Source organism: Bipolaris zeicola (genome assembly GCF_000523435.1).
Source record: "Bipolaris zeicola 26-R-13 unplaced genomic scaffold scaffold_226, whole genome shotgun sequence".
Classification (NCBI taxonomy): domain Eukaryota; kingdom Fungi; phylum Ascomycota; class Dothideomycetes; order Pleosporales; family Pleosporaceae; genus Bipolaris; species Bipolaris zeicola.
In genome coordinates, this window is record NW_006912275.1 from 1 (window position 1) to 22,262 (window position 22,262).

The 22,262-nt window shown below is 53.1% G+C and overlaps 9 protein-coding genes across 9 annotated transcripts; 4 read left to right on the plus strand and 5 right to left on the minus strand.

The window, feature by feature from the left end:
• Positions 1–2,182: 2,182 nt before the first annotated feature.
• Positions 2,183–3,420, minus strand: COCCADRAFT_40410 (polysaccharide lyase family 1 protein; the record flags this gene model as incomplete). Its single annotated transcript, XM_007718328.1, has 3 exons — positions 2,183–2,769; positions 2,827–3,273; positions 3,324–3,420. 3 exons carry the CDS (start codon positions 3,418–3,420, stop codon positions 2,183–2,185), a joined length of 1,131 nt encoding a protein of 376 aa, XP_007716518.1.
• A 1,270-nt stretch (positions 3,421–4,690) lies between these two features.
• COCCADRAFT_8574 (uncharacterized protein) lies at positions 4,691–6,385 on the plus strand (the record flags this gene model as incomplete). The annotated part of the gene is made up of 1 exon (XM_007718323.1): positions 4,691–6,385. The coding sequence occupies one exon, from the start codon at positions 4,691–4,693 to the stop codon at positions 6,383–6,385; it is 1,695 nt and encodes a 564-aa protein (XP_007716513.1).
• Positions 6,386–6,680: 295 nt separating this feature from the next.
• On the minus strand, positions 6,681–7,932 carry COCCADRAFT_107249 (uncharacterized protein; the record flags this gene model as incomplete). The annotated part of the gene is made up of 3 exons (XM_007718329.1): positions 6,681–6,853; positions 6,958–7,171; positions 7,309–7,932. 3 exons carry the CDS (start codon positions 7,930–7,932, stop codon positions 6,681–6,683), a joined length of 1,011 nt encoding a protein of 336 aa, XP_007716519.1.
• Positions 7,933–8,535: 603 nt separating this feature from the next.
• Positions 8,536–10,783, minus strand: COCCADRAFT_107226 (uncharacterized protein; the record flags this gene model as incomplete). Its single annotated transcript, XM_007718330.1, has 5 exons — positions 8,536–8,592; positions 8,643–9,336; positions 9,456–9,966; positions 10,029–10,107; positions 10,157–10,783. The coding sequence occupies 5 exons, from the start codon at positions 10,781–10,783 to the stop codon at positions 8,536–8,538; spliced, it is 1,968 nt and encodes a 655-aa protein (XP_007716520.1).
• Positions 10,784–11,805: 1,022 nt separating this feature from the next.
• COCCADRAFT_29705 (uncharacterized protein) lies at positions 11,806–12,586 on the minus strand (the record flags this gene model as incomplete). The annotated part of the gene is made up of 3 exons (XM_007718331.1): positions 11,806–11,891; positions 11,921–12,123; positions 12,198–12,586. The coding sequence occupies 3 exons, from the start codon at positions 12,584–12,586 to the stop codon at positions 11,806–11,808; spliced, it is 678 nt and encodes a 225-aa protein (XP_007716521.1).
• Positions 12,587–15,983: 3,397 nt separating this feature from the next.
• Positions 15,984–17,417, minus strand: COCCADRAFT_107223 (uncharacterized protein; the record flags this gene model as incomplete). The annotated part of the gene is made up of 3 exons (XM_007718332.1): positions 15,984–16,604; positions 16,652–16,840; positions 16,893–17,417. 3 exons carry the CDS (start codon positions 17,415–17,417, stop codon positions 15,984–15,986), a joined length of 1,335 nt encoding a protein of 444 aa, XP_007716522.1.
• Positions 17,418–18,231: 814 nt separating this feature from the next.
• Positions 18,232–19,296, plus strand: COCCADRAFT_8578 (uncharacterized protein; the record flags this gene model as incomplete). Its single annotated transcript, XM_007718324.1, has 1 exon — positions 18,232–19,296. One exon carries the CDS (start codon positions 18,232–18,234, stop codon positions 19,294–19,296), a length of 1,065 nt encoding a protein of 354 aa, XP_007716514.1.
• A 935-nt stretch (positions 19,297–20,231) lies between these two features.
• COCCADRAFT_40415 (uncharacterized protein) lies at positions 20,232–20,939 on the plus strand (the record flags this gene model as incomplete). The annotated part of the gene is made up of 2 exons (XM_007718333.1): positions 20,232–20,384; positions 20,487–20,939. The coding sequence occupies 2 exons, from the start codon at positions 20,232–20,234 to the stop codon at positions 20,937–20,939; spliced, it is 606 nt and encodes a 201-aa protein (XP_007716523.1).
• Positions 20,940–21,149: 210 nt separating this feature from the next.
• On the plus strand, positions 21,150–21,320 carry COCCADRAFT_107250 (uncharacterized protein; the record flags this gene model as incomplete). Its single annotated transcript, XM_007718334.1, has 1 exon — positions 21,150–21,320. A coding segment is annotated over one exon (171 nt), but the record flags the coding sequence as incomplete, so codon positions are not given.
• Between the last annotated feature and the right edge of the window lie 942 nt (positions 21,321–22,262).

Here is a 22,262-nt window from a genome sequence, read left to right on the forward strand (position 1 = left end):
AATAATAGATCAAAAACGAATCAACTCAATCAAAACCTCAATCAAAAATCAAAATATCAGCGTCCAAATCAATCAAATCAAAAGCGTGGAGCTAATCCTTCAATCAAGATCAGTCTGGCTCTTCAGATTGATTGATTTGATTGTTAGCAAGTCTGCCCTCAGGGGTACAAAGCAGCAATATAAGCGAAGTAAGCTTATAATAGTTTAGAGATAAATGGGAAGTTTAATGCCAGTTCATCTTTGCCTAAAGGCAGTAAGTTGCTCTTCTCCTCTATCCATTTTATTGGAATATTTTTTTTTGAGGTGCAACATGAATGAGCCTGTTCATTGGTATCGTCTTCTTTGGATTGCATCGTTGGTGTAAGAGGCGGATTGCTCGATATGTTAGTTTCTCACTACGCAAGCAGCTCACATACAGGAAACGGATCTTCTTTTCATATATGTCTTATCAGCTCTTTCTCCTTGAGGAATCTAATTATCATTACCAGGTTATTTCCGTGATTCAGATGTTCTAGATTTACCTCCCGAAATCCAGAATGCACCCCGTCATCTCATCTGGAGTTTTTCCATCTACCAACCGGCTCTTCTTCATCGATACAGGCAAAAGCTCTGGCCAGACGATCAATGCTTCTATAGAACTGATCATTCGATCATTTCCCAGCGCTCTCCTGACACTAAACACATCTCAACTGAATCGAGCGGGCACCGCACAAATGCCGCAGCGGTGGACCAAAAGCCATCAGCACAGACACACTGGATCCAAATTTGCAAATGTCTCTTTTCTCAGAGATTACGCAGAATTGCCACCGGGCGTTATCCGCTCACTCGACACAGTAAGCAGAAAGTGCACAGACTCAAGATCTGGAAGCGCGAAGCACCTCGATCCACAGGCAATATCTAGTCCATTTGCATATCAATTCCTTCACCTCTCTTATCTATAGAAGGCTTGCTGTCGCCTTGAAGAGGCATAGGGGCGGTAGAGTGATATCCTGGAGACAAAACTCAGCAGTTACTCGGTTTAGTATATCAAATAAAATCAACTGCGCAAAGCGCATCCTCGCATCACCACCCCAATCGCATAACCGGCAGTCTCACAGTCTTTTCCACCCCCAACCCGAAGAAAGCTATTGGATTCCTAACTACCCTGCCAATCAAAAAATACCATACTGCCATCCCCAAACTACTTTGATCAATACACACAACCATTCCTCCTCACCCCGCAGATCCCAATACCACTCTTTCCCCCCTCAAAACCCCTTCCCTCTTAATATATCCACGGAAAAACCTCATTCCTCCAATATCCTCTCTATTTCCACCCCCGCTTACTACACAAAGATGCAAACATTCTATCGCAAACAAACCCCTAAACGGACCGTACCCGTCCGTCCGGTTGGCCCCAAACAAAGCCCGTGGCCCGTGTGTATAACAATAATACACAAGTCTAATTTTAAAAAGCCTGTAACGAACTATAGATGTCGGAATATTAAAACTACTTGGAATTACCCTGATGTGGCTAATTTTGGGGGAGGGGGTTTGAAAGAGTAAAGTAGAGGGGGTGGAGGGACAAGGGATGGCGGGGAAAGAAAACAGAGTGCAAGTATAGCCGGTTTGTTGGATTTAAAGGGTGCAGCAGGGATGAGAGTGAGCGTGGTATACTGGGCTGAGTAATTTATACAGTGAACTAGGGGCAGGGCGTGTGTGTCCCACGTAATCCAGATAATAAAACTGGTGAGGATAGGGAGCCTAAGTAAGAATGCAATAGGAAAGAAAAATTAGGTTATGCAAAATAATGCATTTATGCACACGAGTATGTGTTTTGTCGATTTTCATTATATAATCCATCAATTACCACTTTTGCCGGTGTTACCCACTTACCCCCCCCCTGTTACTAGGCGGATTCCAGCACGGGCAGCCTTTTGCTGTAAGGTACCCGTGTACATTTGTTTCAAGTAAACAATCGAGAACAACAGGGCTATGGCATCACCAAGTGAAACAAGCAAGAAAATGACCCAGGATTCTGTTTTTGTTCAACGAATATAATGTATTTACCAATCGCTTAAAGCGATAGTTTTAAAAAAAAAGTTATTTACAGAAGAATAGAGTCTATGGCAGTACTTCGCAGCCACCTTCACAACGTATCCACACATATCCACTCCTAATTCGAGGGGGTAAAAGGAACAATTTAGATCCTTCCGTAACCAGCAGTGTTAACAACATTCTTAGCGTTGGCACCGGAGACGGCAGCAGCAATGTTCTTTCCAGAGAATCCAGCAATGACGCTGGTGTCAGAGCCAGCCATGGTAGCGGAAGCACCGTAAACGTTGGCCTCGCAGTTGCGGCCAAGACCGCTCTTGCAAGCGGCACCACCGGAAGCAAAGACCTTGCCGGCAAGACCAGTCTGGGATGCGGCCTTGACGTTCTGGAAGGCGTTGCCCTCAGCGAGGGTCTTGGCACCAGCGTCGGCCTCGAAAGCGTGGCCAGAGTTGGCATAGAAGTAGTTGCCGACGGCGTGGAGGAGAGTGTTACCGGCAACCTTTGGCGAGCGCCCAGAGGTGTGGTGGATGTAGTTGCCCTTGAGAGTGACCATGTCGTTGCTGCCAGTGAGGTATATTCCCCAGTAGTGGTGGCCGTCGCAAGTAGCGGACCAGGCGGTGGCACCGTTGATCTCGTTGTTGGAGATGGTGACACGGCCGGAAGCATGCTCACCGAGGACAATGTGCTGGCGGGCAATGAGATCGGTGGTACAGTGGTCGATCCAGATCATGTCGGCTATAATCACTCTTTGTTAGATACTGGGTGCGAGTTTGAATACAGATTGCAACTTACCACCGTCGACGGTGATAGCATCACCACCCCAGACGTACTGAGGGTTGATCTCGGTGAAACGAACGTTCTGGATGATGATGTTCTTGACGCCGTTGGCCATACGGATACCCTTTCCTTTGATGACACCCTTGTTGCCCTGGCCGACAAGAGACTTGTTGGAGCCAACGGTGATGCCAATGACACCAGCCTTGTCATAGGTGATGCTGGGGACCTTGGGCGCGGTCTTCTGGTAGTTGTCACACCATCCGTCCTTGTTGATGGCGATCTGGCACGCGGAGCCAGTTCCCCAGGGACGGCAACCAGCAGAGGTGGCCTTGCCCTCACTGCCAGTGAAGTCGAAAGTCTTAGTGAGGACAATCGTACGAGCCTGGCTATCACCGAGGTAGCTAACGAGCTCAGCGTTGGTCTTGGGGTAGACAGGGGCGGCGCTGCCACCACCAGTAACACCTGTTCACGTATGAGTCTACATTCTGGAAACAATGCAAAAGTTGACGAACCCTTGGCGAAACCCTCAGCAGCACCCTTGACGCCATCGGCAGCGCTGACAACGGTAGCGAGAGCTGCCGCAACAGCGGCAAAGAGAGAGTACTTCATAGTTCAATTCTTGTTGATGCAAAAACTAGAGAGAGTGGATAGCAAACACAGTTTGCTTAGAAAAAAAAGAATGTGCAGATGAAAAAAGTAGAGAGAGTGTGAAAGACAATGCTATTGTGATGGTTTTCCATGGTGGCAGATCCAGTCCCATCTTTATAATAGACGGGCTTCGGAGGAGGCTGTTTCGAAGCAAGCCCCACAGGCCAATCTGAGAAACATTCCCTAGGTGTGAATACTGGGTCCTGAGGACCCGTTCATCACCGGGTAGGGGTACGTATCAGACTCATGAGTCGCGCCTTGCGCTCCGGAGGAATATTCTACCAGTATTCTGGAGTCAAGGATACATGATTCGATTGGGAGGATCCATGGAGGCAAGGGCGTTGCGAGCAGTGCAAGATTGACGAGCTGCGGGCATTGTGATTGCCGCGAAACGGATGCAGACAGGCGTTGGGTATGTTTATGCATTCGTGGCTTGGCACGGAACAGGATTAGGAGGCGAGCGGATGTTGGTGTTTCATGTCAGCATGAGGGGCGGCTGGTGTTGACCCCACATGGCCATTCCTGGGCGAGTCTAGTTAGGAACAGGTATATTAGCCCTATCAGGGTTGAGATGACGAGGCTGATCAGTTCAAGACGTAGGATTCTTGGAGGCACACAAGATGCGGATTTATTTGGAACCGTCCTTTCCGATAGGTGGAATGATCAAACATGATGCCATATGGGACGTGAAACAGCATTGATCAGTGGAAGATCACGTGTTGAGATACATGCACCAAGTATATTTGACCATGTGTACAGGCCGGGGCTTTTGTTGAATTGAACCTGGTGGATATAGTAGTGGCTTGTGTGTCGTCTGTCCACTCGATAGTGCTCTGGTCGCTAGTGTTGCCTGGCAGGAGAAGGTCAGTCGTGTATAGATTCATGGGAGAGCCAAAAGGTCCGAATTCTCTTCGAGTACTTAATGTCGAATCTCGTGCAATATGCACTTCTTGGCGATGCGGCAGTGGGTAGATGGCAACCAAGGAGGGAGAAGGAGGTTGTTCCAATAGAGAGTGGCCTGGACCAGAAAGGCGGGACTAGTGGTACGCCTTCGGCTGAGCCCTGACCACGTGTCGGCAAAGGCCCTGTCGGTTGCCAAACAACACACCCGACCGGGTCCGACCAACCCTGAACCCAGCACTATCTCCACGCCGGTCCTTACCCACCAACCCAGGAGAACGTCATTGTAGCTGGAACTGTGCAGCCAGCGTGCAGCTCACACGCATCCTGGATGGCCCACCGAACATATGGCAGCAGCCAGCATCATGGTAGAACGCAGGCCAAGCAGTACAACGCACCACACCGCTACCCCAGCCAATCATCTCGACCCCTCCAACGCCCTGCTGCAACTTGGTCGTCAGACTACATCTCCGAGCCAGTGTACTCGGACTCGGACGACTACATCAACTCGCAGGATCCGGAACCGACCCCAAGTCCTGCACGGTATCATGAAAGGCCCTCTCCGATGACTTCGCCGTACAGCCCCCGGGAACGAGGGACTAATAACAAGCCATCATATTACACAACTCCCCCGCGTCGCCGCCAACAATGGCCCGCGCGGTACCAGACCCCGTCCCCTAGTTCGGATTGTATTGCACAGTCCGTCCGGACAGAAGATGATTATATTGCTACGCCGGCGAGTCGTATGCCCGGCGCCTTTGTGGACGACGACGACGACTACGAAACACCAGAGTACAACAGTGGATACACCCAATATCGACCCGACGATAGCTCACCGCCCCAACGCTCTGCCCCTAAATCCTATGATCAAGAGAGTCCACCGCGTCGACGCCGTGCTGCTCCCAAAGACTACGACAATGATCCACCGTGGCACCATCACCATCGCGACTCCGACCTGACCAGCAGCAACTGGGACCGCAAGCACGACACAGCGCGGGCCCGGACCCGTAGCCGCAGCCGTAGTCGCAGCCGCGTCAAGCCCCTCAAGCCGCATGAACTCGACAATTTCCACGAAGCAAGGCAATTTCTCGAGCGCTTCCGCGCCCTCGACATCAAGCACACCGCTCGCCCCATCGGCGCCTACTCAAGCGACGAGGACCGCGACGATGCCCGGAGCCTGCGCTCACGCCACAGCAGTGTATCCAGGGAACGCCCTGCAACATACATTTCCTCGCGTCGAAACAGCAGCAACGCAAAGAGCAAGCGACTCGAAGCCGCCAGTGACGCATCCGTAGCTTGGTACCGCAGCTCCCACCGGTACAAAGACGATACATACGCATCGTCTCCTGAACGCGCCACGGGCTTCAGCCAACCCCCCCGCCAAAGCCGACTCGACCGCTACGAGCGTCGTCCAAGCTACAAAATGCTTACTCGAGATACTGCACATTACTCTGATGTGGATTCTCTAGGTCGCGACCCATCAACCACGCGCTCCTACCTTTCCCGCCCCCCATCCACAACCCCTTCCTACATCTCCCGTTCTCGCTCACGCTCTCGTGCCCCATTCACTGCCCCATCTTACGTTTCCCCTTCTCCCTCTCCTCCTCGACACCGTTCCCCGCCTTCCTTCAGCCGTGCAGTGACTACCACACACCGCCGTTCATCCTACAGCTCCGACAATGGGATTGGTGAGGGAAGCGATTACCTTCCCAGTGACGACGACGAAGAAGATCATGCGAGACGCCACTTTTCAGACGACGACAAGTACGAACCGAGAGCGGTGTACAGTGATGATAATGGGGTGGGAGAGGGAAGTGATTATGTTTCTAGTGATGATGATGATGATGATTGTGTCGATGGTAGGAGAGGGAGATATGCGAGGGGGAAGATGTATAGTGCACGTGAGCGAGTGAAGGAAGAAGATGAAGAAGAAGAAGAGCATAGTTATAGTAAAGGCTGGGGTGTTGGGAATAGGGGCGAGACGACGGGGGGAAGACGGTATTGGGAGGGTGGAGTGGGGATATAGATGACGATGATGATTATTTTTTGAACTTTTTTTATTCTGTTTTGCATGGTTTTGGTTTTGATTTAGCGATGAGCATAATGAGTTATGAAACTTTCTTCTTATACGATGGCTGAATACGAATTCGATCATGTTCATGTTTCTCTTAGTCTTACGGTATCATGTACACCTTTTCTACATCGATTCTCCTCCACACACACATATGCACGCTGATTTCGCCCAGACAAGATACATTTTCCAACGCCTCAATCGCATAATATGATACAATGCCTTCCTCTTATTCGACATACTCATACATCTAAGCAGTAGTGGTAGCCTCAGTAGCCTCAGCACTAGCAGCAGCAACATCAGCCGCCGCGGCCAGGACCTCCTGAGGCTTAAGTTCAGCAGTGGTCATGGGACCCTCTGGCCATGGTTTACCGAGGGCATCTTGAACACGGATGATTTGGTTCTTAGGACCAGGTACACAACCTGTAATATCGTTAGTTAGTAAATCAACTTAAACATCTCCTATCATCCCCCCAAAACTCCCCTCTTAAGATAAAAAAAAAGACAATGGAGGGGAAAGAACATACCAGTAACAACAACAACCCCATTCGCCTCATCCACCTGCAACACCCTCAAATTCTTGACCGTAACACTCTCATTCCCCATATTTCCTGGCATACGCTTGCCAGGCAGCACACGAGAACCCGAACCTTGCGATCCACCCGCAGATCCCATACCACGATGCATGAGCGATTGACCATGGGAAGCAGGTTGACCGCTAAAGCCATGTCGTTTCATACCCTAAATTCCCCGTGTTAGCCCTCTTCTTCCTTGCAAACGTACCCAACATCACCCCTCGCCTCATGCTCGTTCTACCTAGCCCCCCCCCCAAAAAAAAAACCCTCCCGATATAAGATAAGAAGAAGAAAAAAACTTACACCCGCAAACCCCATCCCCCTCCCCACCCCCTTGACATCCACCCACTGCCCCTCCCTAAACCACCCCGCACCCACACACTCCCCAACACCCACCTGCAACCCCTCCTCCCCCTTGACTTTAAACTCCGCAACCCACCTCTTCGGCGCCACGCCCGCGCCCGCAAAATGGCCCAGCATAGGCCTTGTCACATTCCTAGCTTCCTTCTGACCCGCCCCAATCTGCACAGCCCAGTACCCATGCACATCCCGTCGCTTATGCGCCACGACTTGGTTGCGGTCGAATTGGAGGACGGTGCAAGCGGTGCGTTTCCCGGTTTCGGTGTCGTAGAGCGATGTCATGCCCTTTTTTATGGCGAGTAAGCCCGTGCGAAGCGGGGTGCTGTGGGCTTTGCGGTCGAGGGCGGCCGTGGAAGTGCTGTTTAAGGCGGGTTTGGAGGGGTGGTGTGCGAAGCGGTCGGGTTTTGGGGAAAAGGTGGATTTGATGGTGCGGATTGAGGTGTATGCGAGTGGAGAGGAGGATGTGGGAGGTGTTTGGTGGAGGAGACATCGCGCTGTTGTTGTCGAAGGAATGAGGAATTGAGGTGGCGGTGGGAGTCCCCAGTTTAGAGGTATCTTGGGTGGCATTGTTGTGGGTGTGTTGGCCGCAATGCCTTCGCTGGTGGTGTGGCACTGCGATTGATGATGTTCGCCCGCGGGCATTTTGCAAACCCGCGCGGGCCCTCTCTCAGAATTGGGCGCACGGATCATGTTACGCACGTGAAGCAGCGTTCAGCCTCCCGACAATACGCTAAACCACTGCATTCCGTCTTTGTAGCCGAGTGGCTGGTACGAGTCATGCATCGTCATACGTACACGTCTGTTTGGAGCAATTGAGGAGATGAGTATATTTTTGGTGCGTTTTTGAGCAATGCCCTGTCCAGCAGGCTTGGTACCAAGATACAATACGAGACGTCACAAGTCAGATACCGCCCGTTTCCTTACGTATACTATGTACCATAAACTCGCCTCGTATCCTAAAACCCACAAAAAAACACAAGAACGCGTAGCAATGGGTATCCTCCGGTTTGTGAAACGCCAATAACTCCAGGCACCCCCACATGGTGGTGCGTAATGTGACATTAAAGTCATTCGTGAAATGCGCCGAAAGCGTTCAGCGTCTTTACAGTACGAAGTCGGTTGCTTGACAGGCAGCCGAGTCTCTCAGATTCGTTCTCTGATCAATCAGAGTCAATTAGGAAGGATATTGGCAGGGTTGCCCTGAGCCACGCAGTTGGGGGGAAGCGTCTGTCAAAAGTCAGTGTCTATACTGCAAATCATCGTGGGTTTTGACATACGTGAGAGACTACCGAGCCTGGGCGCACAATTGTGTTTTCACCAATCTTGACCCCTGCCTCGATGACGCAGTTGTCGCCAATGTAGACATTTTCGCCAATGTGCACCTCCTGCGCAATCTCTGTTCCGTTGCTGCCCTTGAGCGACTTGTTGTCGGTCGGCGTCTTAAGCGTTTGTATTGTGACTCTGGCGCCTATCTTGGTATTTCTTCCAATACAGATCCTCGCAGAGTCGTGAAGATGGCAATCGGAACCAATGACAACATTCTCGGCAATGTTCAGGTGGTATCCGTAATCACAGGTAAATGGCGCGGCAACAAAGACATTGCTGCCCAAATGGCTAATAACATCGTTGGCGTCTTTCCGGGGTGGAATCCATCTAGCTGCCAGGATAGTCTTGAAGAGACCTTCCCTTGTCTGCTTTGAGAATTGGTTCGTGGCATAAGCTGTGTTGTTGAAATTTTGCTGAGCTCCCATGCATTGGTGACGTTCGTCCATTAGGATCCTATCAAAGGGGAGAAAGGGTTCCCCTGCAAGCATCTTGTCTTTTTCGGATTTGTACAGCATCGAGGAAGCTGGTGGAAAGCGTACTGGTGACTGTGCAGGAGGTATATTAGTGGACAATGGCGGAGGGGGACGAGAATGCTGGTGGGCCACATGATGTTGCTGCGGTGGTTGTACGACAGCCTTGGAAGCTCTATATGTTTGTCAGCAAACATTCCGATATTTATGATGCATGTTGAAAAACACAACCAAGTGGTGCAGGCGTGCCAACGAACAAACCGGTCGCAGAGCTAGAAAGCGATGACTACTTACAGGACAGGTGCAGGTGCGGGCGCAGGTGCGGGAGCAGGACTGCTGGTAGGGATATGGCTCATGGTGTGAGGAGTGTGGTGGTAAACACGAGAGCTGTGTTGATGAAGTGGCTGTTGTAGTGGAGGCGGAGCTTGATTTTCATGACTTAGGTGTCTCTCGTGCTGGCTCGGTGGAGGTTGTCCATACTGCACAGGGCCTGATGGAGGACCCTCTGGTGGGTAAGGTGCTCGAACTGGCGGCGGTGGCGGTGGTGTCGGCTCGGGCCAGTTGTTCCATGGTTTGCGGTCCTGGCCGTTTGCTGAGCGAATGTCTGGTGGTGGATAAGCGGCTTCAGTGGAGTGAGGCGCGCAGTGTGGGATGTGAGGTCGACTACAACCTGGACAAGTTGGTATGGCAGATAGCCTTTCCTTTGCTTGCAGAGCAGGTGGGGCTTTTGCAGGCCCATTCTTTGTCCATGGGACCTTGTTGGCATAGCCCTCACAGACAAAGCCACCTCGAGTGCAGTTGTTGCCTGTTGAGTAAGGTTAGGTTGATGTCAGGGGGGGCAATTGGTAGAAAATGGTTGAGACTAACACTCTGGTTTTGCTTCATCACACTTCTTCTTTCGCCTCCTGCAAGTGCCACAGCCAGTTTTGGTGCGATTGGCAAATTGCTACAGACAGTCAGCTGGTGCCTAAGAAATGGGGGCCGAATTTGCTTACCCTTTTTCGCTTCTTCAGCTCGACTTGAACACCAGCGCGGGTGACTTCAGTGGCGCTCGTGTCATCGAGCTCAGCTTCGCCTGCGCTGCCCATGCGAGCATGCGAGTCTGACGAGATGCTGGGGCGGACGGGGTCAGCAGGACGTGGATCCCGGTGGTCAAAGTGCTGGTGGCCGGTGTGAGGTAGCTCACGGGGCTCCGTCTGCCAGCGTCGCTCGGCATCGGGACGACCTAGTGGCGGAAGACTCTGCTGCGGGGGTGCGTCCATGGTGGTGAGCGTCTCGCGGCTCATGGGGTGGAAAGGGTGTGGCAGTTGGCGTGAACCGGGGACCAACTCGCCCGGACTCCGGCGAACGATATTGTCTTCTTCCGAGGCAGACCGCCTGCGTTTGTTGACGCTTTCGGGGGACCTGTCTCTGCTGCTGACAGTGGAGGGGCTGGTGTCACTTCTGGGAGAGTGGTAGCTGTTCTCTTGGCCCCGCGAGGCTGGACTCCAGGTGGAAGATTTGGCAACAATTGGTGGTTTTTGTTCGTCGGTGGGGCTCACAGATGAGGGACCATTCACCGATGTAAAGGCAGGCCCATGGGGAGCGGTGTTAAAGGCAGGCATATGCAGCACGGTCGACATGTCCGAGGCGCAATATCAAATTTGGCCGAAGGGACTTGATCAAGTTTCGAGACGGTTGGAAAAAAGACCACTGTGATGGGGACGCAGAGAGGCGAGCCACCACGGCACGACCGCTGTGCTGGCGGGCAGTGTGTATCGTGGTGCACAATGCAGGCGGCTGGTGGATGGACAATGAGACGGAGAGATGGTTTTCTTGGTCGTGCTGGTCAGTTGGCGGGATGGGTAGTCGAGAGAGAGGGGGGGAGTTGAGCAGGCGATGGCGATGGATGGGTGGATGGATGGATGGAATGGTGGCGGGACGTGCCCGTGATAGTGGCAGGTGTGATGGCGGGGAGGGGGGATGTCAAGTAGTGGCAGTTGTGCGGGCGGGAGCAGTAGTGATGATGGTCCAGAGGGCGGGAGGGATGTGGCAGGTTTGGATGGAGAGCGGCTCCTTTGGATGGAGCTAGCTAGCAGAGCCACGGGAGCTGGTGCGCCTTTTCCATGGCGGGACCAAGAGTGAGTATAAGGCGCTGGCGCTGGGCGGATGTGGGAGGGCTGCTGCCAGCGGATGAGCAACAGGCCTAGCAGCAGCAGGCAGGCAGGCAGGCAGGCAGACAGGCTTGCAACAGAAGGCGGCTGTTCGCTCCTTGTGCTGGTGGTCCGGCCAGGATGGAAGGCGCTTCCCCCCGGTCGGGCCCTTGCCATTGGCCCGACGTGCAGACGCCCCTGTTCCCCGCGTTTATCTGCCCACCCGGACGGCGAGGAAGAGAGCAGCAAGAAGCGCACAGAGGGTCCCGAGACGCGGTTTTCGCGATATCTGGGGAATATAGACCCTGCATTGTGGTCTCTACCACGTTTTTTTGGCGGAAAAGTCGCGTCTACAGCCCTACAGCCGTTTCGTGGGTGTAGAGGAGGGTAGAGCTGGTGGAGAGGCCGCAAGGGTGGCACAGATGGATCATCGACCAAAGCGGCTAGGCGCCGGGCAGGGCCCACCGCACCGCCCAGGCAGGCTGTGATTGGTGTGGATGGGTGGGGCGGGCTCAAACGCGCGACAATACCGCATAGCCGCGGCCAACGCCCGCAAAGACGTGTGTGTATGTAAGTAGTGTGTAGAGGCATGCATGGGCTGGATGTGTGCATGTCAGTAGTACATACACGGCATTGGCACTTGGGCGTGTTGGCTGCGGGCTGTTGGCTGTTGGCTGTTGGCTGAGGGGCCTTGCTGGGCTGCTACATACTCGGCCTGCTGCTGCTGTCCTCCTGCTTGCCCGCCGCCGCCGCCACCGGCCAACGCCCTGCCTGCCCGCCTGCCCGCCTGCAAATCACCAGGCCCGGCTGCGTCGTCATCAGATCGGTGCCTGCGTATCGCCCAGCATCCCGCGCGCTTCCATCACGGCATGGCACACATGGCACAGCACAGCCTCCTGCTAACCGCCTGCCCTGAGCCAGCCCAAAGAGCCCAGCACCAAACAAGAAGGCGCCCAATGGGTCTCGCCGTGTTTCATTTATGAGCTCCACGCCCTCGACCGCTACGCCCGTCCACTCTGCGCCATATGTGCTACCACAAAGCTCCGTCGAGCGTGCGTGTGCCTCATACCAAACCCATATCCATACATACCGCCGCTGCCATTCCTGCCCTACGCCGCATGGTTGGCTGTCCGGCCCGTCTCGTGCCAAGTATATACTTTTGTTATTTCCACCTCCCCCCTCGCCTTGACCGTCGGCCTCGCTCACCCGCGGGCGCCTCTGCTGCAAACTCTGCTGCCCTCCAGGAACCCGCGCGCCAGACGGGCAAAAAACAAAAAAGGTTGGAGCAGTCATGGCCCAGCGCCCAGCGCGCCAGAGGCCTGTTCTTTTGCCTCGGCTAGCCTGCGCCAGTCCGCTTGGGGTTGCACACACATGGTATGCTGAGCGACTGTAGCTCCTGCCCAATCACAGACCAGCGCGCGCCGCCTCTCCATGCCACGGCTAGCCAAAAGCCTCGTCGTTAAGCGCGGCCGTTTGTCGGGCACGTCGCCGTGTCTCGAGAGAATGTGTATCACCATGTAGTAGGTACTTGTACATATGCATCGTCTCCCATTGCCACCCACCGCGTATGCCCTGCACTGCACCACAGAAAAAAACCCACCACTCCGTCGCCGTGGTTCTCGCGGCGCGTTCCGTTCCCGCTAGCGATCAGACAAACAACGGGGACTGCGCCGCACGGCATCGTCTCCTTTGCTGTGCAGCTTGAATTCCAATGCGCCGGATTCCCAAACAGGCTCACCCCTTGGCTTGGATGCTCAGTCAGCTCCTTGCCTGCTCCTCGCCTTGCTCTCTTGCCTTTCCGTCTCATCCTTCCGCTCTGCCGTCTGACTCGAGTAGCGAACGGAAGCGCGGAACCCACACGCGCTTGTCGCCCTACGCCGCCACATGCCGTCCCAGCCAAAGCCGACCCCCCAATCGCTTATGGAGCATCTTCTTCCGTGTCCAAGATGATGCATCCACCCTTCCAAACATGTCATGCGCCACCCATTCGGCATACATGCATATCCCATCTACATGCTTACTCCTACTCTAAACACAAAGGTTCGCCCTTCAACCCTCTTCGGCCCGCCTTGAACCCTCCTTCGGCGCACGGCCACCAACCACCCATTAGCACAAAAAGTGAAGCTCTGGCCAACAGCTCCCACTACCCGTGAGCCGACTTTTCTTCCATATACCGCCGCTGCCCACCACCACCACCATCAAGATTACGAGCAGGTTTGCACATCTGCCGTCACCGATAATCACTCTGTAGGATTCGCCCTCGGCAAAATATTGCGGCATTATCCAGACATGGTCCACATGCCGTGCAGCATACTAGACTCGATTCGACCGCTGCCCAACATCACACGCTCTCACTTGCACACACAATCAACTGCTTGCCCAGAACCGTCAAGATGACATGTGTACAACTCTCACATCTCACTTACATCGACTTGCCCAATGCTCCCCTGGTCCGCACTGCACACCATACTTAGACGAAATGGCCGTCATTGCTGTGGCGAAAACTCAAAATCCTTTGAACTTACTCTGGCGGTGTAGGGAGGATTGCCTCTTTCAACCATGACAGATGATATCAAGAACACATTAGCAGCTTTCCATCCATTAATAGATTTCTAAAAAAAAGTCAATTTCATGGTTGTGGTGGAAGAATTGGCAAGTATAAATGCACCGATACGCAACGAGATACTGCAAAGTACGTGGTAAAATGAGGTGCATATGCATAAGGCCGAAGTATGCCCTTGGCTTCTTACCATGTTGAAACTACACAAAAGTGGGTCCTTCTCCAAATAGACAGTACGAACATGTCGTTGTCGAAACAGCAGGAGCTGGTGTAAACAATGCTCCTTCCATAAACACAACGTGAGACAGCTTCTACGTATACTCCGACCCTTGACCAAAACACATCCCCTTCAAGCCAATGTACAAGCTCATCTGCATCCTCGCAACAGACCCCATCAACAAGCCCACCTATTTATCACGTCTCTCTCATCTCCCCATCATACGTCGTCTACCTACGTAGCACTTCCAAACATCACCCCACACACCGTTTCACCTACGCGCCCTACCCATCCCACCTACCTACCCTTCCATGTAACCCTCCAGCACACATGCACACATACCCCATGGACGCAAAGAAGCATCTAATCATAATTCGCCACACGCCCCGGCGCTTAACAATCGTTCCATCTCTCCACACACACATAACGTTCATGCGCCAGTCCCCGGGGAAAAGAACTACTCCAAAAAAATCCCCCATAACATCACGATTCGTGAGACTCCCCGACACTCATGCTTTGAAGATGATCTGATAACGAAAGTTGTAAAACTTAATCCCCTCTCTCTCTCTCCCATACAGCATTATCTCACTCCCCCAACACCCTTCACATCCCCCCTCACCATCCCCGCTTCCAAATCCCCACCTCGCTCCCTATCCCTGCACCCTCCCCTCACCACACCTCGCACACGCGCAGCGACGCAACTTGGAGGTCCACTCTCTCCCCCAAGCGCGCCATCATCAACCAAACAAAAATTGGAGTAACCTTTCCCCCTTCTCCTTCATCACCCTAACCTACCCGCTAACCGTTGGAGACATTACCACCAAAAGATAAAAGTGGATACGCGGCTATGACCGTAGTAGAAGGGAAAAGGGAATTGCCCGCCGATATTTGCCCGATGGGAGGAGTGTGAGTCGCGAGTGACAGGGGGGTGGTTAGGAGAGACAGGGATGCAAGGGTAGGGCAGAGTGGAGATCCTTAGGGGTGGTTCGTACGAGTGCGAGGGGGATTGCGCGGGGGGGATAAAGAAACGACAAGAGAGAGAGGGGAGTGTTTGGTGGGATGATAGAGATGACGATGAAAAGGATACGTGATTTTCTTCGACATTGCACGGTTGATATGCGGTAAGAAATACGGAACAAGGGCAAGAAAGAGAAGATGAAGAAGATGATGCGATTAACCCATTCCCCCTCCCCCCCCTCCCCTCCCGCTCATCTTTCTAATGCAAGTAAAAGAAAACACCGAAATGCATGCCCACCTACACACCCTATTCTTTATCCCTCCCTCCTTCTTCCTTAGGTCCTCTCTTCCAAGTTACTATACAAAAAAAACCACACACCACTCGAGCAAACACCATCAACCATGCCCATCGCCCCTCCCCTACAAAATTCAAACAAGAGAGGGATGAAAGGAGCCAGATAATACAAAAGAGAAAAGAAAAATAAAAGGAACGGGATTTCCCAACTACGATCCAAATTTTGGGGTATCTGAAAAAATGCCGCGCTAAAAGGTAGTGTAGTACATGGAAGAAAGAAATGAAAAAAAAGAAGAAAGGAAAAATGATGATGATGATGAAGAAGATGAAAAAAAACGAAAACGGCCCAGGAAAAAATAATAATCCACCGCCACCAGCAACCACAGGTCAAAGAAAGAAGAGGTGAATCAGCTTCTTCTTCTTCTTTTCCTTGCTCTCTCCCGATCTCGCCCTCCAAAATGACCCAGCTATTGCTCATACACACGCCATGTGTCACTTCTCCAACCAAGGTGAACTTCTTCATGCTCTCTCTCTAGCATGCCCCTCACTTCCTCCTTTTAACACCATTCGCGCAGCTTGCCCCTCGTCGTCGTCTGAACTTAACTCAGTTCCCCCTATCTATCCCTCTCCCATCCTCCCTCCCCCGCCTCATATACCCCATTTAGTCAACCTTCCAGTGACTCGTTAACCTCCCATCATCATCCGCATTCGAAATCTTCAGCTCAATCGCATAAAGACCCATGGTAATGCCGAGATTGATCCATCGCCAAAAGTTGCCACCTGCATCACCGCCCTGATTCGTCCACCACTCGCCCGTCACCGCACTGCCATCGCTACCATTTCCACTGGCAAAGTGCTGCATGAGTAGACTCGTGTAGACGGCGATGATGATGCTGGGGCTGAACCACGTCAGGAAGCCGAGAATCTTGGACGTTTCGTCGTCGTCGTCCAGGCTGGGTTCTTGCGATAGTGCGCGTGCCCCGCTTTCTCGGATGGCGGGTATGATGCGAGCTGCGGCGTACATGACAAATACGCGGTAGGCCAGGGAGATGATGACCGAGGGCGTAATGGTCATAATGGCACCGACCATGAGGTTGAAGCCGGTATGGGCAATGGTGGGGAGGGAACCAAGGGCGTGAAGGAGAGTCGTGTACGAAGCCATGATAATCGGTGGTAGTGGAGGCAGAGCAGGCTCGGATGAGACATTGGATTCACTCACGGAGCCTGGAGATGGTTGGTAGTCGGTAAAGATTTGGTAGATGCAGAGAGTGACATAGGCGAACTTTGGGAGTTAGCAAGGACCAGCATTATCAAAAGACCAGAACTCACCAAAAGCGAGGATTCAACCGGGTTACCTCGTGCGCTGACAATACCCCAGCCACCAAGGTAGCTGGCAGTCGTAATGGCGACGCCAATCAAAATAGCATCCACATTGCTAATCTCGGGAAACGTGGTGATACGCCACAAAAAGTAGACAGAGGTTGAGATGATGGAGGCAGAGGTGATGAGGAGACCAATCTGCAGACATTAGTGTTAGCAACGTCCAGTACAATGCTGTGAAAAATCTTACCATCCAGCTGTCGCCGCGCTCCCGGTTCACCACCCATCGTGTAATCTGCCCTGCAGCCTGTATAACCAACAGACTGCAGAAGCCCTCGGCTACCTGGAACACAGGCGTGCTGTATCTCAGCGTCTTGTCCCAGGCACCAATCGAGAAACTCTCCAGCAGACCTTCAGCCCCAAATATCCATTCATGCACACTCTCAAAGTCGGCACGCTTGCCGCCAAAGGTACGCTCGACCCAGCCCGAGTTATTGTTGGCATCGATGGAAAACTTGTTGAGGCTCCAGATCAACAGTGTGGGTATGGCCAGCCATTGCGCCCAAGCAACGACGTTGCACAGGAACCAGCGGAAGCGAGAGGTGTTTGGCGTAGCTAAGCGGAGGATCGAGTAGAGGAAGTAGTAGGCGCTGAGGGACAGGGAAAAGGCCAGGCCGCAAGTCCGGCCGCCAATGTCAAAGGCGAGGGGGATGGTGAATATGATGGCGCCGAGAAAGGTAGTGGACGAGACTACTCTCGTTGCTGTTGACCACATGTGCGGATGCCGTCGTCGCCAAGCTCGTGCAGCGACGAGCCCGGCGGGTGACGTGGGCGACGGCGGTCAAGGAATGAAGTCTGGCGGCGCAGCGGTCGCGCAGGGCCGCGGGGAGAAGCTCAAGGGATCAAGCGTGGTCGAGGTTGTGCGGGCGGTGGGTTGGCCTGATGGTGACTATCGACTATCTTCACGTGTCAATTTCGCTAAGTGCTCGAGCTTTGCGGGCGGCTGATGCTGACTGGCCGTCACACGGACAAGAGAAGGCAACGCTCGCCGGAAAACCAGGGGAGCGGACGAGGCACTCGGAGGTGGATCTGTGCAAGCGAGCAGACGAGGCGCTGGGCGTTGTAGTATGTATGGGGTGTGTGTATGTATTGATGGGATTGTTGCGTGCTCGCGTGCGCAATCTTGGAATCACGCCAGTGTGACGAAGGCACGGCACGAGTTTAGGCGGTGCCGTGTGTTTTTCTTCTAGCCTCCTTTCTCGCTGCCGGCGGTCAGTCTCGCTGCCGACGTCTGTCTTGTGTCTGTTGTGGTTGTTGTTGCGCACAGCTTTTTTTGATGCCGACATGGGTTTGCTGGGTCCAGCCTGGCACCCCACTAGTGCCCGGAGAGAAGAAAAGTGCCAAGCTTGTGCCCGCTGCGGGACCGCCCATCTCACCCTATGCCTGCCACCAAAAGTCTCTACCCGCAACTACTACAGCTCATCAATTGCTTGAACCAATTCTGTCACACATCCACAAAAACTACTAGAAAAGCTCGCCCTGTATATCGCCCATTAAAACCACCCAACCCCGTTCTATACACCCGAACAATGGCTTCCGAAAACCCCACCAAGAGACTCAAGACGGATGCGCCCTTGATCGGAACGCACAATGGCCACTTCCACGCCGACGAAGCCCTCGCCGTGTCCATGCTGCAGCTCCTCCCTGCGTACCGCGACTCGCAGCTTGTCCGCACCCGTGACCCTGCTGTTCTGGCCGAGTGCCACACGGTTGTGGACGTGGGCGGCGAGTACGACGACAACACCAGGCGCTACGACCACCACCAGCGCGGCTTCGACGTCGTGTTCCCCGGCCACAAGACCAAGCTGTCCTCTGCAGGACTTGTGTACATGCACTTTGGCAAGGACATCATCACTGCTGTCACCGGACTGCAGGACCCTGACCGCGATTTGCTCTATGAGAAAATCTACAACGACTTCATCGAGGCCTTCGACGCCAACGACAATGGCATCAACGTCATTGCCCCCACGGACCTTGAGAAGGCGGGGCTCGAGAAGAAGTTTGAGGACCGCGGCTTCAGCATTGCCAGTGTTGTAAACCGCTACAACTATGGGCCCAAGTCGCCACTCTCCGACGAGACCAAGACACCAGAGGCCAAGCAGGCTGAGGAGGACAGCCGCTTCATGACAGCCTCTCGCTTTGTTGGCGAGCAGTTCCGTTACGAGCTCGTTGACCGCGCCGAGTCGTGGCTCCCTGCCCGCCACCAGGTCAAGTCAGCCTACGACAGCCGTCTCAAGTACGATGCGCAGGGACGCATCTTGGTGCTTCCTGAAGGCATGCCCTGGGCCGACCACCTATACACGCTGGAGAAGGAGACGCCGCAGCCCGAGAGTGTTGCTCCTCAGGTCCTTTATGTGCTCTTCCCCGAAGACAAGCCCGACGGCAAATGGCGCATTCGTGCCGTGAGCAAAGAGAACGGCGGCTTCGAGAACCGGAAGGACCTTCCCGACGCATGGAAGGGCGTCCGGGATGAGCAATTGGACCAAGTATCAGGCATCCCTGGCTGCGTCTTCGTCCACGCCGCCGGCTTCATCGGAGGCAACAAGACGTTTGACGGTGCTTTGGCAATGGCACAGAAGGCACTGGAGTTGTAAGAGGTGCTGACATGCGGGGTTGCATTGAGGGGCTGGATTGAGGGGTTTGGATAAGCAGCGATAGTTGCTTCTACTTTGCATAGCATCGTCTGGCGTTCTGGCGCTTCATATCAAAAGTTATGATACCAAGCATGTATATATGAGTAGCATGGTAGATAGAATTACGAAAATGTCGTGATTACACCATCGTCGATGGTGAGTATATGCCTTTGGACCTGCTGCATACGGCCTGTCGCGTGATGACTCCGACTGGGAATTATGAGGCTGTTCATGTCCTTCCAAGCGCCAGGAACCCCACGCCCTGCATCGCGCTCTCCCGACGGCGTCGACCAACTGCAGGCGTGTGATTGGCTGCAGGACGTCATCCGGAGAGAGCCGGGCTGGATTGGCCACAGAGGCACACGACTCAGCCGGCCCATTGCTAGCGGCTTGCATGTGATAGGCTCAAATGGGCATGGTGGCGAAGATTCTGCCCATCTGCCGGAGACTTACGCGGATAGAAGGGTCTCGGTAACCCCAGTCGCATCTTTTTTAACTCTGGACAAATCATACTACTATATTGTCTTTGTTTTGCTTGCCAGCGCACCATTTCTCCATCTGTTCACACCGCATCTCACCAAACCCCCAGCGAACGCGCAATCTGCAATCAAGTCAAGCGCTCGAGCGGTGAAAAACGTTGAGCTCACATCCCGTCCGCCCCCCCGTCGATCGTTTATCGCGCACGGCTTGCTGGCTGGCTTTACCGAGCTTCCCAGACCTTTTCCACCCCTTCACGTCCTCCAGCCCACCATAAACCCACTTCAAAGCCCACACCAATCCCATCGCGGCTTATCAATTTTACATCACCAGACCTCGCGCATTTCGACAATTTGCGCCCAACACCAGCGCGCATATATACAGAGCTACCGAGCTCATCATCGGCACACGACCACACGATGAAGTACTTTCAGCAGACGATTGACTTTGACTACTCGTGGGAGGAGGTCTCGACGAGCAACTGGCGGAAATATGGCCCTTGGAACGAGAAGACGCCGCATGTCATCGCCGTCGACACCATCAGCCGCTCAGTAGACCCAGCGACAGGAATTGTAAGTGACTCCTTTTCATGTGCTAAAAGCACCACGGCTCTCCATCGCGAGGCGGGGCACGTGCGGAATCGTCATGGAGAGCATTCGGCTAATACGCGATAGCTGCGAACTGAACGCCTCATCACTTGCCAACAGTCGACACCAAAATGGATACAGTCCCTCCTCGGTGGCCAAGACACGTCCATGGTTTATGAAACCTCATACGTCGACCCTGTCGCGAAGAAGCTCACCCTCTGCTCCATGAACATGACCTGGTCCGACCTGCTCAATGTACGCGAAACCTGCATCTACCGACCTGCTGCTTCCTCGCCCGACGCCAAAACCTCATTTACTCAAAGAGCTGAGATTACAGCGCTCTGTGGTGGCTGGCAGAAGATCAAAAACAGCATCGAGCAGTTTACTGTCGAGCGCTTCCAGCAAAACGCCGCAAAGGGCAAGGAGGGTTTCGAGATGGTCCTCGAGAGGGCGCGCCAGGTCTTCCAGGAGCAGAGAGAGATCCTCAAGCTCCAGCAAGCGCAGCAGGACAGCCAGATTTTGAGACACGCAAAGATTTGAATGCGCGTCAAACAATAGACTCCCTCGGTCCATGCGCCGACTCGCAAGTGCTGCGAGTCGATGCCGCCATTGTTGACTCACCTTTCGACTCTCTAGTCACCCCCACCACCAGCATCCAACTGCACCTGTCCAGTTGTAGATTCGCCACTCTCAACTCACTTCACGTCTTTCCTTTATCCACTGTGTTTCAGCGTTCATGTTATCTAGACGCAAGGGTTTTTGAATTATTCTTTAAAAGGTCGATTTAGACTAAAACGGCGTTATGACACCAAAAGCATTAGGAAGAGAGGCGAAGATACCCTTTCCGTCATGCTTTTGAAGAGAGCATTAGACGCCTTGAGCAATTTTATACACGATAGATACGGTTCGAATATACAATAGTATCAGAGACTTTGCTTCGTCTGGATTGAAGCGTGAACCTCCTCTCTCCGGAGAGTATTGTGAAGCCGCGGCTTGTCGTTCATTGTTTGCACGTGAGAAGAATCAAGAATGAAGAACAAGGTTGGTGTGCCGAGCGTCATGCCCCCCGCCAACCCGACTCTCCATGTTTTTCGCCTCATCCCTGACTCACCCCCTGCCATTCCAAGTGGAAAATCTTACCCCACAAAGGATACACATAAGCGCACGACGTGTCGATATATTATTTTATACAGTAATCTCGACATCATCACTACTACCACTATACTAAGCTTATATAAACAATGATGCTATCCCACTACATGCATGACGTTTAGTGGGGGGTCCTGTCCTGTGCCCCCCACGTGTTCTACATATCCGAAAGCTTCCCTCTCTCTCCGCGAGATACGCTCAAACACGTACTCTAATACATTGTTATATGCACATAAAGCACGTGAGCTAAGGGACCGTATGATGTACGATTTTTTTTTACCGAATCAAGGATGCGAAGAAAAAGAAGCTTCTTCGTATCAAGATGGAACTAGAAGCGCTAGAAAAGGTAAACCAAGACACTAGCAATAAGGAAAAACGGTTGAGGAGACTACAGGTTGTTTAGATAGCCCGCCGTCTTTTGCTGCAGGCTCCATGCTCAGTCTATTGGAAACTAGTACGGTTGCGCGAGACTGGAAGGAGATGGGGGTGGGGGAGTTGTTTGTACCAGATGACACCCTTTTTTGGAAAGGAAAAAAAGAGGGAGGGGATGCTGGTTTAGAAGAATGATTGAAATGCAACAAAAGCCCTGTGTAGTGTACTCTACTGTATGTTTTGATGCAAGTTCGATATTCAGAAGGGAAAGGCGAAGGGGGGAGACATCAGATAACAAGTCTGACTCGTACCAAATAGACCCTGAACAGAGGAACCATTTGT